An 18225-nucleotide genomic window follows, 5' to 3' on the forward strand; every position below is an offset into this window, starting at 1 on the left:
ATAGCTTGGCCTTCTACACGAAGCAGAAAAAAACAGATCTACTGGGAGGGTCAACAGGTAATAAAAATGTTACAAGGGGAGACTTGGAAAAACATAAAATGTTTATGCTAATGACAGATTCCACCATTTATATAAATATTGATTTTGCCCATTGTTACATGTCGATGTCTTAGCATTCCCAGGAATAATTAGCGCTCTTTGCACACTTTGCCCCAAAAAGGGACCCGTTCATTCAGAGTGATTAAGGTGAACCCCAATAAGAGGAATTTCAGTCTCCCAGAAGAAGTGGTAGGAATATGACCGCACACTTAGCACTTTGTAAGTTCAGATCTCTTGCAGTTGTACCGTGTGAATAGTTTATGGAGATGAGCAATAGCTGGACAGAAAAAAAAAGATAAAGGACATCCAATCTTCACCTGATAGAATCCCTTTTGAGAAAACCAGATGAAACATAAGTGGCCAGCTGGGATTAGGTGGTACTGTTGAATATGTCCCCTAAAACAGCATTAACTCCGTGTTGGAAGGCCTACACCAGCTTAAGAAGTTACTCTCTAACCAAACAGAGACCTCTATCTGGCTGGTATATCAGCTATAGACCTGCCTGCAAAGCTGTCATCCATGAGAGGAGATGGAACATGGAAAGGAGGCATTGATCATGGGAGAGGAGGTGGAACATGTAATGGGAGATGTGGACAAGGTGGGCTTAGCTGGAACCCTCAAGCCAGCTTATGGTGTATCAATTCTCAAAAGAACCTGGAATGGACTCTCCTAATGAGGTTTCAGAGGCTTGGCAAGAAGCCATTGGACCCCATCCTAGACTCTGGTACTGAGGCAATGTTGGTCATGTATTGGTTGGTCAGATTCTGGCAATGAAGAAAACACTTGGGAACATAGCTCAGTTAATGAATGATGAAAATGAATTACATGTTCAGTCAATACTCCATAAAAAAGGATAAAGATGAGAATGATGAGAAATACAGTTCAGTCATTGCTGCTTGTCTGAAAAAATGTCCATAGGTAAAATATTCACAGGCCCTTCTAGGTGTGTTCCTGATGGACATAAGCACTAAACCCAATGAATCCGATCATTAGAGTCCTGTTTGTTCAAAGTTTTTTTTTTTATTAAGTAGCATCATGTCTTCCCTAGTTTGTGGGAAGACATTGGGCCTGTGAGCCTAATGGGACAGCTGTGACTTCTTTAATATTGCCCCTTCTTCTGGAGTTTCCTCTATGCAGCTCAAGCTTGTGAATCCTCTGGTGATAGATTAGCCCGGCACTACCTGTAAAAGCTTTGTCACATTCTGAACATTGATATGGCTTCTCTCCAGTGTGAATCCTCTCATGTATGACAAGGTTTCCCCTCCGTTTAAAAGTTTTATCACATTCAGAACACTGATATGGCTGCTCTCCAGTGTGGATCCTCTGGTGTATGATAAGATGTGATTTCCATATAAAAGCTTTATCACATTCAGAACACTGATATGGCTGCTCTCCAGTGTGGACCCCCTGGTGTGCTATGAGAACTGACTTCTGTGTAAACGTTTTATCACATTCAGAACACTGATGTGGTTTCTCTTCAGTGTGGATCCTCTGGTGTGTGGTAAGATTTGACTTCTGTGTAAAAGCTTTGTCACATTCAGAACACTGATATGACTTCTCTCCAGTGTGAATCCTCTGGTGTCTGATAAGATCTGACTTATGTGCAAAAGCTTTGTCACATTCAGAACACTGATATGGCTTCTCTCCACTGTGAATCCTCTGGTGTGTGATAAGATATGACTTATGTCTAAAAGCTTTGTCACATTCAGAACACTGATATGACTTCTCTCCAGTGTGAATCCTCTGGTGTATGATAAGATATGACTTCTGTGTAAAAGCTTTGTCACATTCAGAACACTGATATGGCTTCTCTCCAGTGTGAATCCTCTGGTGTGTGATAAGATATGACTTATGTCTAAAAGCTTTGTCACATTCAGAACATTGATATGGCTTCTCTCCAGTGTGAATCCTCTGGTGTGTGATAAGATGTGACTTCCATGTAAAAGCTTTGTCACATTCAGAACACTGATATGGCTTCTCTCCAGTGTGACCCTTCTGGTGTGCGATATGTTTTGCCTCCATTGTAAAATCTCTGTCACGTTCCAAAGAAGAAATCGCTTGAAATGACTCCTCTTATGTATACATGGGTTGGACTTTACTGTAAAGCAATTGTCACTTCCAGAACACTGAAATGACTTTTCTCATGTTGTCCTCTGAGGTTGGATCAGTGTTGAAGAGGACCCAAAGCACTTATGACATTTAGAACACAGATATGACTTGTGTCCTGTGTGACTCCTCCAGTGAACTGCAATACAAACTTTCAGTCAATTACAACACCCAGATGTTTGGTTTCCCATGTGACTGAGTTGTATTCACAAACACCAGCATGACCAAAAACGTGGTTCATCAATCCACCTGTACAAAAAAAAAAAAAAAAAATCAGAATTCTATATAAAGGGGCTAAAGTTGGTTTTTATTTTTAATGATCATTATTAAATATATCTTATATATCATCGCAGGCTGTGTCAGCATTATGGTTGTCCTCAAAGGGCCAGTTGTAATTGTAAGACTAGATGTCCAGAGCACCTCACCCCCCCCATTACATCAGATGTCAAGAACCCCACACCCACCCTAACATCACCGTGCACCTCCTTTGGGGGCAGAGCTGGAAAGCAGAAAGTGCAGGGTCTGGAGGAGGACCAGAGGAGGAGTGGAGTCAATTACCAGAGTCTGCTGAATGCTGAGACCAAGGGAGGTGGAGATGAGGGGATGCTGCAGCTGCACTGAGAAGTACAGGATTTGGCAGAGGAGTTCCATTCTCTTCTCTGCTGCCGACTGCTGAAACAAGGTGGGGGAGGAAACAAGGGGGTACCTGCAGGAGAGGTACAAGGGCCACATTAAATAACTTAGAGGGCAGGATCTGGATACAGGTGTTTGACACCTGTGTTATATATATATATATATATATATATATATATATATAGAAAGCATATGTACATTATCATTTGTGTGTATATATATATATATATATATAAATATATATATATATATAAAAAATATTTTACCCACGTGCTGACAACCTGTAGTGGGTTACCTCAGTTTCATCAAAAGTAAAAGACCATATCCTACAAGCCCTTGCACCCCCCCTCCACACCTACTGTATACATTTCCAATGCATACCTTTGACTCACTGCCCCCGCTCTCTGCTGCTCGGTAGCTGAGGTTATATATCATGGACCTGCCAGTGCTGTGATTCCAATATGCTGAATAGGGGCTTGAGACCAGATATGCCTTTAATGTTCCTGCGTTTTCATGTCCTCATTCTTCCCATTTTCTTTTCCCTGGGATGACTTACGTCTGATTCTTTGCCTATGTATTGCTATGTATCTTTTTGTTTGCTGTATGTGTATTACCTCCTATTGCATTTCCGACTGATACCTTGTATTACCTGGACCTATTGTATGCTCTGAGTTTATTAATAAACTTTATGGAAAAAAAATAAAATATTTGTTTAAATTAAACTAAATTGTATTATTTAAGTTTTTAAGTGCACACAGTATATCCAACATTCAGCCCAGACAATGGAGTCATACATTCTAATGTATAAGCAGTTGTGGCACTGATACAGATCATACAGAACAATAACTTGCTTTGTCTCTGGTTTCACTTTTACCTTCAATGTCGCAAATGCACTAATACGGCTACAATCACCTCAAGCAACCTTCAATAAACAAATAAAAAGAGAAAAAAGAAGCAACATAGAGCAATTCATCTGTACATGGCAAGTAACTCTCTCCAGTACATACATAGATAGCTGACACTGTTCAAGTAGGCCTGTGTCTACAGGATCATACACCAAGTATCGGCCTCCAATGTAGTTACCATTTAGTTGGGTACAATTGGCTGGTCCATTTTTAGGGGCCTAAAAAAGTTAAACCTATAAAAACCTATGACAAATGAAATATGGGGAGTGAGTACCGGAGTATCCAGCCCGTTCTGCCAGAGAGCCATAAGTCTCCTAGGAGAAGTTAGGTTTTCATGTATTATTATGGGGTTCACCTGCTCAATCCATGCCTGGTGGGAGTATGAGTTGATAACCAGAATGCTTGGATTCGATTTGCAGGTTCGTTCAGAAAGTACATCTAAGAATCCAAAAATTACAAGCTTAATCTCAACTAGGGAGAGACTTTGTTCAATTAAAAGAAAAACTTCAAAAACAAGTGAGAAAATGTAAATGAGAAGCTGAGAGAAGAGCTAAAAACACTAAAAATACCCCCACAGATCTATCCTAGAAATTCAGTCTAAAATGTAACAATTACACCAAGAAAACCCTCAACTGAGGGAAGAGATAATGACACCAAAGATACAAATGGAGCTCAACAATCAGGAAAGAGAATCAAAGAGGATGATTTATACAAAGTACCCATCAAGGAACAACAGACCGGTGAGACCAATCAGCTTCCGAAATGTAACGAGACAAAGACCAGCAATAGCCAAGACAACTCTACTAATCCTGAGACCACAAATAGTGATGGCCGAACACCCCCCTGTTCAGGTCGCGGTCATCATCTGAACCTACAGAATGTTCTACAGTGAATGTCGAACACGAAGGACTGAGAGATGTCTTACCGCATCTGAGTATGAAGATCCCGCTCAGTTACTAAAATCCGGCATGAGTTATGTGATGAAGTCACGGTGTATTTTAGTAGTGAGACATTCATTCATGTTCCTGGTGTCAGTGGGGTTCCCCGATGACAGCTGAATGTCAAAAGAATTGTCAGCAGTGCCCAACAATTAAAAAAAAAAAACAGCTTGGGGTCCCCCCTCCCATCCATACCAAGCCCTTTGGGTCTGGTATGGATTTTGAGGGGGACCCTCCATGCCAGACCCTTATCAGGGCATGTAGCCCGGCAGGTCAATTGGGTGGATGAGTGCCACCATACCATGCCTTCAACATAGGGGGGTGCTTTGGGCCAGGAGCCCCCAAAGCACCTTGTCCAGATATTGATGGGGACAAGGGCCTCTTCCCCACAACTGTGGCCTGTGGTTGTGGAGCTCTGAAGCCTGGGGGGCTTATTGGAATTTGGAAGCATGCTTTAACAAGGGGGCCCCCAAATCCCGGTCCCCCTGCCTGTGTGAATGAGTAGGCGGTATATGGTACTGCTACCCATTCACAAAAAAAGGTGAAGTTAATAAATGACAGGAGGGCAGTCTTTGACAAGTCCTTTATTAAAAATGAAAATTTAGCGCATGCGCGGCCAGCACTGAAGGTGGACGTGCAGTGAACCGGCTCCGTCCACCCGCCAGACACAGAACGGCACACACCGGCCCTGGGACTCAAAAACAGCAACGCACCGATCCCATATCTTACCCGATCCTCTGCAGCTATGCCTAGGAGAAAAAAAACGGCGGATCAGCCAGGTAAACTGACCCTGTTCTTCCCTGCAGTCGGGCCGGGAATCCAAGATGGCGCCCGCAGCTGCAAAGAGGGAGAGGAAGGCAGAGACCAGCAGGAGGACTACAGGTCCCAGCAAAAGGATCCCAGGCTGCAGCACCTGCTCTATCCCGGGGACCCTGGTGAGTTGTCACCCCCACTATCCCCTACATCACGAAGCCCGGCTAAATCTAAGCCACGGCTAGAGCAGGATCCCAGCACATTAATACAGACCCCGGAAACCACAACATATACATCAGATATAGATGCATTTCCTGCGTCAGATATACCGCTCACAGAAATATGCATGAGAAATATGCTCACATCCCTGCGCCAAACGCTGCATAATGATATCCTCACGTCACTCAGCCAATTGTCAAATATAGTACAAAACCAGGAGCGCAGAATAAGCCACATTGAGAACAACATGGGAGACGTCATCACGGCGCACAACAATTTAATGCAGACCACTCAGCTGACATAGAACAAATTAACCAAAAATTGGCCGACCTGGAGGATAGGTCAAGGCGCAATAATATCAAGTTCAGAGGAATACCTGAATTTGTGGCAAACGATGACCTAATCCCATACATACAGCAATTTGCCAAAATCCTCGTGCCATCAGTGTCTGACCTGGAACTTGCAATTGACCGGGCGCACCGCCTACCTAAACCCTCCTTTTTACCAGCATCTACACCTAGAGATGTCTTAGCACTCATTCATTTTTACCACGCGAAAGACAAAATCATGTCAGCTGCCCGAAATCCGCCACCGATCCCGCCGTCACACGCCAATCTCCGCTTATATGCGGATTTATCCAAGGCGACCCTCCTTAACAGAAAACGCATGCTGTCAATCACCAAGGCCCTCAGAAACCACGGCATAGCATACCAATGGGGATTCCCCACTAAGCTAACGGTGCGACAAAATGGTAGGATCTTTACCATCAAAACACTGGAAGCAGGCCTGGATTTGCTAAAATCCTGGAATATCATCCCTGCGGAAACGCAGGATCCTACGCATAGTTCTATGGACGCAACATAGCCCTTACAGGGCACACTTTTCTCTACCATTCAACATACTTATCCGCTCTCCCAGGAGCCACTCATACACTTAATTTGTCTGGCGTTTGGCCTACACCCTTCAACTCCGATCAAAGGTTTTTTCCTTCTTGCTATTAGCCTGACCACCACCCGGCGGTCAAGCTCTCCTGCACACCCCAGTTTAGAGGTAGCAAACTTGGCTACTCGTGATGTTTGCATTTTTCGCAAATGGTTTTTTATTGTTTCCCCTATCCTCACCACTTCCTTACCCTGGCACCATTGGATATCCACTCCATTCTCTAAGATCATCTACGGCGACACAGATTGGAATACTCTTTTTATCGCTTCAATTGAGTCACATATACGCCACATTCATTCGATCATCTACCCTCATGGAAAAACACATACTCATCCGATTCTCCCAAACAACACTCCAGTTAACGGAAAATCCTGGAATTACAAACACCAATGATTAACTTTCTGTCCTTAAACGTCCGAGGTCTCAATTCACCTTATAAACGGTCACTACTATCTAGAGAAGCACGGAAGTCACGTGCGGACATACTCTTCATACAGGAAACACACATCGCTGCTAACAAATCACCCAAATTATACCTTCACCGATTCTCTCAAATATTCATGGCGACCAACACCACTAAGAAAAATGGAGTGCTCACGGCCATAAATGACTCTCTTTCATTCCGCATTATTTCACAGACAGCGGATCCACAAGGACGCTTCCATATTTTAGTGTGCCAAATAAATGACAAGACCCACACTCTAGTTAATGTTTATGGCCCAAACTGCAAACAGTTACGCTTCTACCGGAAACTTTTCAAAACCATCTCCTTACATAAACAAGGGAAACTTATAATTGGTGGCGATTTTAACATTTTGGGGAATTCGGATATAGACTCATCTTCTACTACCATATATACTAAACCTACTTTTAACCAATTTCTTCACGACAATGACCTCTATGATATTTGGAGATGTCAACATGGCTCTGAACGGGACTATACGTACTACTCCCCTCCGCATCTTTCCTACTCACGAATAGACATGTTTATAACAGACAAATGGACACTACAACAAGTGACATCATCCAAGATAGGGACCATTACCTGGTCCGACAACGCTCCGATCCAAATATCCTTGGTTGACGATCAAAAAACAGCATTATCACCTATCTGGAGACTCAACTCTGCTCTTTTAGCTACACCGGAAAATTTGAAACACATCCAAGAAGCTCATGAACTTTTCTTTGATATTAATTCCACCCCTGATATATCCATTACCACGCTCTGGACGGCTTACAAGGCCTACATGAGAGGTATCCTCATCCAATTAAACTCCCGCATTAAGAGGCAACGGTCTCAACAAATTGACCGACTTATGACTTCTATCCGCCTTAATGAAAAATTGCATAAACAACACCCAAACCCAGCCACAATGGCGACCCTAAACTCTGATAGAAATAAATTACGAACCATTTTTCTACAGGCATATGACGCCAATCTGCAAAAAACAAAAAACAGATTTTATGCGCTAGGTAACAAAGCTAACTCACTCCTTAGCAAGACTATTAAACAAAAACGACTTAAAACCAAGATAGCCACAATCCGACATCCTACCTCACAAAACACCCTGACAAACCCACAAGACATTGCCAATGCTTTCGCGGCCTACTACCAGACACTGTATAACCTAAAAGATGACCCTGATACAATCCAGCCAACAGCACAATCAATCGAACAGTTTTTGCTTAACACTAATCTTCCGCGCTTAACTCATTCCCAACTTGCATCGATCTCTGTACCAATTGACCCTCCTGAGATAGAGAGAACTATACGCACTCTGCCTTTAAACAAATCTCCTGGAAATGATGGCTTCACCAATGAATATTATAAAACACTTGCCCCCAAACTCACTCTACCACTAGCTCTCCTATATAACCACACCACTACTAGTGGAGAATTTCCCCAAGAAATGCTGCAATCAATAATTACTACCATTCCGAAGCCTGGCAAAGACCCTCAATTGGTACAGAACTACAGACCAATTTCACTTCTCAACACAGACATAAAGATATACGCTAAGATAATAGCCTTGAGACTACTTCCCTACCTACCAACTTTAATTCACCCAGACCAAGTAGGATTTATTCCTGGTAGACAGGCCCCTGACGCCACAAGACGAATCTTATCCTTAATACACCACCTTGAATTAAATCCCCAACCCTCGCTTCTACTATCGCTTGATGCAGAAAAAGCATTCGACCGCATTCACTGGCAATTCATGCTACATACCCTGCAAAAAATTGGAATATCAGATTGGATGTTATCAGCCATAATGTCCCTTTACTCTAGACCCTCCGCCAAAGTATTAACCAACGGCACACTTTCTCAACCTTTCAATATCTCTAACGGAACTAGACAAGGATGCCCATTATCCCCTATAATTTTTGCTCTTCTTATTGAGCCACTAGCAACCAACCTTAGAAAAGACCCTCACTTTACAGGATTTAAGTTCCTAAAAACCGAACACAAGATTAGTCTCTTTGCAGATGACATTATACTAATGGTCACTAACCCATACAAATCCCTCAACACAATACAAATACACATCCAAAACTATACATCAGTATCTTACTACAAACTTAATGCACCAAAATCTTCCATACTAAATCTTCACACACCTCCGAACACCCAAAACCTTATTTCCAAACACTTCCCCTTCACTTGGGAAAGACTTACTATTCCGTACCTAGGAATTAAACTCACTCCAAAGACTAACCAACTGTATAATACTAACTTTAAACCACTGCTTGAATCTATCCCACAAGAGATTAAAGGCCTACGCACCACTACCCTCTCGACGTTAGGTAGAATAGCTACAGTTAAAATGTGTATCTTACCCAAGATACTCTACATCTTCAGAACACTCCCTATCCCAGTTCCTCATATCTTTTTTACCAAACTTCAGACAATTCTGAATCAGTTCGTATGGAATTCGAAAAAGCCTAGATGTGTTACGAATCTTCTAATTCGCCCTCCCTCCAGAGGTGGAGCGGGCCTCCCACATGTGAAGTCATATTACCTTGCTGCTCTACTTGACCAGCTTTTCTTCTGGAGGCAGCCCACTGTTAACAAGACCTGGACCCTGATGGAAACCTCCCTATTCCTACCACACGCCTTACCCAATATACTATTCGTATCCCGTGGAGTACATCCCACGAATTTGCACCATAACCCTTGTATACGAGCTTCCCTAGCAGCTTGGGAGGAGTTTCTTACTCTTACCCAACTACGCAAAGACAATCTCCAAATTCCCACTCCACTTTCGTCCCTACACTTCCTCTCTCCACATTTAAACCTAAACCTCTGGATAGACCATGGCATACTTCATATACAAGATCTATACGCTACCGATAAACTACATACCTTTCAGGATATTCGGGACAAATACCGAATTCCGGTTACCGAATATTTTACCTACATACGCTTAACCCATACCCTTCACAGGACGAAAGTACCACTCAACATAAAATTCCCAGTGACGGCACACCACTTCTTACAAAAATCTACCTACCCAAAAAAAGGGATATCAACTTTTTACACAATGCTGGTTGACTCACAGTTCACCACTTATACATCATCCCTAGCAAATTGGGAAAACATAACTCAACAACCGATACCTCTTTCCACCTGGGAGAGAACTTTCTCCACTACGTTTAAGGCCTCAAAGTGTAGCTCACACTGGGAATCATACTTAAAAATACTCCATCAATGGTACTTAACGCCTGTCAAACTGTCTATATTTTATCCTCATCACCCCCAAACTTGCTGGAGACATTGTGGAGATAGAGGCTCTCTTCTTCACCTGCTATGGGCGTGTAAATCCCTTACTTCCTACTGGAATCAAGTTTTCCAATTAATCTCCTTAATAGCACAAACCCCAATTTCCCCAAACCCTGCTTTAGCGCTCCTCCACATTGGTATAGACAAAATTCCATTATCCTCACGCACTATTATTATACATGTCTTATCGGCTGCAAAACTGAACATCACCAGGCTCTGGCGTTCCAATACCACTCCTACTCTGTCCCGCCTATTGACCGATCTTAACTTCTCCTGCGAGATGGAGAGAAACACGGCACTCCGTAATTCCTCGTACTATAAATTCAAAACCCAATGGACTCGATGGTTACAGAACCCTAACTGTTCAATAAAATGATATTATAATATCCCTTTATACTACATCACCTTGACAACTATGGTGCCTTCACCCACCCCCTCCCCCCCTCCTCCCCTCTCTCTTCTCTTTCTATCCCCCCTAAATACACCCACTATCGTTCCAACTGGTTCACATAAGGAAGCATACCTCTCATGTACCTTACCCAAAACGTGGCATAGTACCTCGGCCAGATGGCGAGGTGCTGTTAGCTCACTCTCTGACTGCATATTTTGCTTGTATAAATGTGAACTGCGTTATACCACTGTTTTCAATTGTTTTTGTATGTTCAAAAATCTTCTAATAAAAATATTTGGAAAAAAAAAAAAAAAAGAAAATTTAAAAAATGTCCCCTAAAGTAGATCCAACATCAATCATGATGCCCGCCGCCACCGCTACCCAAAAAAAGAGGGAAAAAATGCTCCACTTGTGAAGCTGGCTCCCGGCTGTTTGACAGCTGCACCCATGATGACAGTTCTTATATACTGTCCTGATGTCACAAGGGAGTGAGAGATCACCCCGCCCCCTTGTGACATCATCACATGCTGTGAATGGTCAAAGCATTGCACCTGACCTGTAGTTAGGTGCATTGCTTTGACCAATCACAATGCAATGTTAGGGCGCAGTGCATTGTGGGACGCGGCTGGCAAACAGCCCACCGAATGCCTGTACCATTCAGGTGTTCACCGAACGCACAAATGGCCCATGTTCAAGTTAAACTTAGGTGTGACTGGAACATGAAGCCCATCCCTACAAACAAACAATCATCAAACCACAAGAACAGGCAACAAACTCTGGATTGTTTTGTTAATAATAGACTCCAATGGGAAATATCTAAACACCAAACGGCTCTTCCCAGGAACAAGAGACAACAAAATTCAAGTCCAACAACTGAACAAGCGATAGGAGTCATCAATGATCCGTATTTCACCAACCCCAAACATATCATCATACACACCGACCCAAACATATCATCATACACACCGACCCAAACATATCATCATACACACCGACCCAAACATATCATCATACACACCGACCCAAACATATCATCATACACACCGACCCAAACATATCATCATACACACCGACCCAAACATATCATCATACACACCGACCCAAACATATCATCATACACACCGACCCAAACATATCATCATACACACCGACCCAAACGTATCATCATACACACCGACCCAAACATATCATCATACACACCGACCCAAACGTATCATCATACACACCGACCCAAACGTATCATCATACACACCGACCCAAACGTATCATCATACACACCGACCCAAACGTATCATCATACACACCGACCCAAACATATCATCATACACACCGACCCAAACATATCATCATACACACCGACCCAAACATATCATCATACACACCGACCCAAACGTATCATCATACACACCGACCCAAACATATCATCATACACACCGACCCAAACATATCATCATACACACCGACCCAAACATATCATCATACACACCGACCCAAACATATCATCATACACACCGACCCAAACATATCATCATACACACCGACCCAAACATATCATCATACACACCGACCCAAACGTATCATCATACACACCGACCCAAACGTATCATCATACACACCGACCCAAACATATCATCATACACACCGACCCAAACATATCATACACACCGACCCAAACGTATCATCATACACACCGACCCAAACATATCATCATACACACCGACCCAAACATATCATCATACACACCGACCCAAACGTATCATCATACACACCGACCCAAACGTATCATCATACACACCGACCCAAACGTATCATCATACACACCGACCCAAACGTATCATCATACACACCGACCCAAACGTATCATCATACACACCGACCCAAACGTATCATCATACACACCGACCCAAACATATCATCATACACACCGACCCAAACATATCATCATACACACAGACCCAAACGTATCATCATACACACCGACCCAAACATATCATCATACACACAGACACAAACGTATCATCATACACACCGACCCAAACGTATCATCATACACACCGACCCAAACATATCATCATACACACCGACCCAAACATATCATCATACACACCGACCCAAACATATCATCATACACACCGACCCAAACATATCATCATACACACCGACCCAAACATATCATCATATACACCGACCCAAACATATCATCATACACACCGACACAAACGTATCATCATACACACCGACCCAAACATATCATCATACACACCGACCCAAACGTATCATCATACACACCGACCCAAACATATCATCATACACACCGACCCAAACATATCATCATACACACCGACCCAAACATATCATCATACACACCGACCCAAACATATCATCATACACACCGACCCAAACATATCATCATACACACCGACCCAAACATATCATCATACACACCGACCCAAACATATCATCATACACACCGACCCAAACATATCATCATACACACCGACCCAAACATATCATCATACACACCGACCCAAACATATCATCATACACACAGACCCAAACATATCATCATACACACCGACCCAAACATCCTCCAGGGACAAAAGGAAACCTCTGAGAATAAACTATTACAACTAACAGAGACCGCACAACAAAAATGTCCTCACTCCAACATCATACTGTCCTCCCTAATTCCAAGGATGGACATAACAAACAATAGAAAACTCAGCGAATCAACACAGAGCTGGCAGATAAAACCAGGTCAGAGCCTACCATTCACCTGACACAACATCATTCCATCATGACCCAACACCTCTATGACTACAAACACCTCAACTAACAAGGGGGCAGTCAACTAGCAAGAGAACCCAAAGACATTGTACTGAATGGAACTCACAACCCGGGATCTGGCACAAACCATCTCAGATGGACACAATGAGGCTGATTTATTAAAACTGGAGTGTGCAAAATCTGGGGCAGCTGTGCATGGCAGCCAATCAGGTTCTGACTTCTGCTTGTTCAATTAAGCTTTGACCATAAACCTGGAAGCTGATTGGTTCCCATGCAGAGCTGCACCAGATTTTGCACTCTCCAGTGTCTCATTGTCATCACATGCTGTGTCCATAATGACCACCCCTCCCCCCTTATCAGCTGGCTTCAATGTTATATCTCACCTTGCTGCTAATGATGGCAATGCACCTTTCTCCTCAATGGTCCCATTATTAGGATATGACCGCAGAGTTCCTGATTATAGACTGTCATACGTCACCATCTTTATCATCCACAGAAGAAACATTTCTGCTGCTGCATATGTAGTGGGTGGTGGAAACTTCCATTTTGTCTGTAAACCTCAGACAGACCTACTCAGTGGTGTGACTACAGATGATCCCTCAATATCACCTCTCCAAGAATAATGTCCCTTCAATCTAATATTCCTGAGACATCTATACAAGTCCTGAGCCAACAACGTCTTCCTGATACCTTTAGGGCTAAAGCCCAAACCTTTCCCCAGAAGGTCCATCTTACCCGATGTCAGTCCAGCTGAGGAGAAGGTGACAATTCCGTCTATTTCTGTTGATGATGAATCATCTGTTGGGATGGTTGGATGAGTGGGAGATCCCTTGTTGCAGTGTTGATGTTTCCTACCTCCCCTGTGGCCGGATCTCTGCTGTTTCCTTGATCCCGAAGTACAAAACGAGGCCGGTGTTGTCCCTCTATAGATCCTAATAAAATGCCTCCAGCAGAGGAGGGAAGTGATGGGTCAGAGGCTGTAGAAGAAGCTCTAGTGAGCAGTCTAGATGGACAAGGTGAGTCTTGTGTAGGTGGTGCTCCAAGAGTACGCCTGATTAGTAGACGGTTAGATGTTGGACTCCTTCAGCTGCTCGGCTGACAATGCAGACTGCAGTGTAGACTCCACCTGTGTGATCTGTACAACCAGAATAGGTTCTTCCTTCTGGAGAAAAGAAACTCAGAGAACAATGGAGCTTTTGTTTAGGACTTGTGTAAACAGACCACTGGACCCCTCCCTGTAGGCAAACAAAGCCGGGTCAGTTTACCTCCTAGCCCCTTGGAATAGGCTGTGCTTTCTAAGATTCAGCTAAAGTTCTGCCATGTCACCCCAATGACCATTGTTTTTTTAGGAACTTCTCAGGAGGATTTAGATCTTGTGTTATTTCCCCCAAAAACCCTTCCCCTCCTTCACAAAGAAAACCCTTCCACAGAGGGCACCCCTCCCCCACTAAAGACACCCCTTCCCCTCTTTTCCTCCTCTGAAGACACCCCTCCTTTCCTGCACTGAAGACACCCCTCCCCTTCTGAGTACACTCCTCTCCCCTAGTGTTGATGGGGTGTCCCCCACTCAAGACACTCTTTCCACTGAGATCACCCCCTCTCCCTCTTTTCCTGAACTGAGGATCCCCCTCCTGCTCTTACATGGAGCTGCAGCCAGAGACAGACAAGAAGCTGAAGGAGAAATGTCAGGATGTGGGGAGCCATAGAGGGAGACTACTAGGGTGACAACAGCTATTGTAGTGAGAGAGGAGAACCATGGGGGGCAATGTGGAGTCACTCAGAGGTGAGGAGACGGAAACCATGGGGGGCAATGTGGAGTCACTCAGAGGTGAGGAGACGGGAATCATGTGGGGCATTGTGGAATTACTCAGAGGTGAGGAGACGGGAACTATGTGGGGCAATGTGGAGTCACTCAGAGGTGAGGAGATGGGAACCATGTGGGGCAATGTGGAGTCACTCAGAGGTGAGGAGACAGGAACCATGGGGGGCAATGTGGAGTCACTCAGAGGTGAGGAGACAGGAACCATGGGGGCAATGTGGAGTCACTCAGAGGTGAGGAGACAGGAACCATGTGGGGCAATGTGGAGTCACTCAGAGGTGAGGAGACAGGAACCATGGGGGCAATGTGAAGTCACTCAGAGGTGAGGAGACAGGAACCATGGGGGCAATGTGGAGTCACTCAGAGGTGAGGAGACAGGAACCATGGAGGCAATGTGGAGTCACTCAGAGGTGAGGAGAGAGGAACCATGTGGGGCAATGTGGAGTCACTCAGAGGTGAGGAGAGAGGAACCATGGGGGCAATGTGAAGTCACTCAGAGGTGAGGAGAGAGGAACCATGGGGGCAATGTGGAGTCACTCAGAGGTGAGGAGACAGGAACCATGGCAGCAATGTGGAGTCACTCAGAGGTGAGGAGAGAGGAACCATGTGGGGCAATGTGGAGTCACTCAGAGGTGAGGATACGGGAACCATGGGGGGCAATGTGGAGTCACTCAGAGGTGAGGAGAGAGGAACCATGTGGGGCAATGTGGAGTCACTCAGAGGTGAGGAGACGGGAACCATGTGGGGCAATGTGGAGTCACTGAGAGGTGAGGAGACGGGAACCATGGGGGCAATGTGGAGTCACTCAGAGGTGAGGAGACGGGAACCATGTGGGGCAATGTGGAGTCACTCAGAGGTGAGGAGACAGGAACCATGTGGGGCAATGTGGTGTCACTCAGAGGTGAGGAGACGGGAACCATGGGGGTCACTGAGAGGTGAGGAGACGGGAACCATGGGGGCAATGTGGAGTCACTGAGAGGTGAGGAGATGGGAACCATGGGGGCAATGTGGAGTCACTGAGAGGTGAGGAGACGGGAACCATGGGGGCAATGTGGAGTCACTCAGAGGTGAGGAGACAGGAACCATGTGGGGCAATGTGGAGTCACTCAGAGGTGAGGAGATGGGAACCATGGGGGCAATGTGGAGTCACTCAGAGGTGAGGAGACAGGAACCATGTGGGGCAATGTGGAGTCACTCAGAGGTGAGGAGACAGGAACCATGGGGGGCAATGTGGAGTCACTCAGAGGTGAGGAGACGGGAACCATGTGGGGCAATGTGGAGTCACTCAGAGGTGAGGAGACAGGAACCATGTGGGGCAATGTGGAGTCACTCAGAGGTGAGGAGACAGGAACCATGTGGGGCAATGTGGAGTCACTCAGAGGTGAGGAGACAGGAACCATGGGGTCAATGTGGAGTCACTCAGAGGTGAGGAGACAGGAACCATGTGGGGCAATGTGGAGTCACTAAAAAGGGAGGAGAGAGGAACCATGGGGGGCAATGTGGTGTTACTAAGAGAGGAGGAGAGAGGAACCATGGGGGGTGTTGTGCTTTTGAAGAATTATTAATAATTCATCCAGCAGTGCCTCCAAAAATAGTATGTTCTGCCAGGTAATGCCTGGGCAAATAAAATCAGCTAAAGGTGCTTGCAAATATAATAATAATTTATAAAATAATTTATCTGACTTAATTAATAATTCTGAGTAATTTAGAGCCAACCAAAATCCTTTAAAAACACAGATTAGATCAGTGGACATATGGACTACGGGTTATGAAATATATTATTTATTTACAATAAGGGACTGCGAGACTGTGGCAGACATTCTGACACTGGGGGGGCTGACTTGGTGTCACTGACATCACCAGTGACACCAATACAGTTAAAAGCACTGTCTCTGTACTAATAGCACTGGGAAGGAAGGGGTTAACATGAGGGGTGATCAAAGGGTTAACTGTGTGCTGGGAGTGTTTTACTAGGGGGCGGGGGTGCATTATTGTAAGCTCACTGTTCTGGATGGCTGTGCTGTGCAGTGTGCCCCAGCTGACAGGGAGGAAGATTGTTAGTAAACAAAACAGTCCTCCTCCCCATCAGAGATATTCGGTAATCACTGGGCACCGGCGGGTCATTACTGGCCAGGATGCGGTGACTGACAGCCACACACACTATTTCTATCATTTCTGATTGGTGGGAGATATGACATCACACGTACACTATTTCTATCACTCCTGATTGGTGGAGATATGACATCACACGCACGCTATTTCTATCACTCCTGATTGGTGGGAGATATGACATCACACGCACGCTATTTCTATTACTCCTGATTGGTAGAGATATGACATCACACGCACGCTATTTCTATCACTCCTGATTGGTGGGAGATATGACATCACACACACACTATTTCTATCACTCCTGATTGGCAGGAGATATGACATCACACGTACACTAATTCTATCACTCCTGATTGGTGGAGATATGACATCACATGCACACTATTTCTATCACTATGATTGGTGGGAGATATGACATCACACACACACCATTTCTATCACTCCTGATTGGTGGGAGATATGACATCACACGTACACTATTTCTATCACTCCTGATTGGTGGAGATATGACATCACACGCACGCTATTTCTATCACTCCTGATTGGTGGGAGATATGACATCACACACACACTATTTCTATCACTCCTGATTGGCAGGAGATATGACATCACACGTACACTAATTCTATCACTCCTGATTGGTGGAGATATGACATCACATGCACACTATTTCTATCACTATGATTGGTGGGAGATATGACATCACACACACACTATTTCTATCACTCCTGATTGGCAGG

At 44.5% G+C, this 18225-nt stretch overlaps 1 protein-coding gene across 1 annotated transcript in view; it reads right to left on the reverse strand.

The window, feature by feature from the left end:
* The window catches only part of LOC149445492 (uncharacterized), a 156149-nt gene that overhangs the window by 62003 nt on the left and 75921 nt on the right, over positions 1 to 18225 (reverse strand). Inside the window, 1 exon segment of the mRNA XM_089653784.1 lies at positions 1162 to 2064. Coding sequence (XP_089509910.1) covers positions 1162 to 2064 — 903 coding nt within the window.

This window comes from Staurois parvus, unplaced genomic scaffold (assembly GCF_062004578.1).
Source record: "Staurois parvus isolate SC_StPar_1 unplaced genomic scaffold, SC_StPar_1.0 ptg000720l, whole genome shotgun sequence".
NCBI classification, from domain to species: domain Eukaryota; kingdom Metazoa; phylum Chordata; class Amphibia; order Anura; family Ranidae; genus Staurois; species Staurois parvus.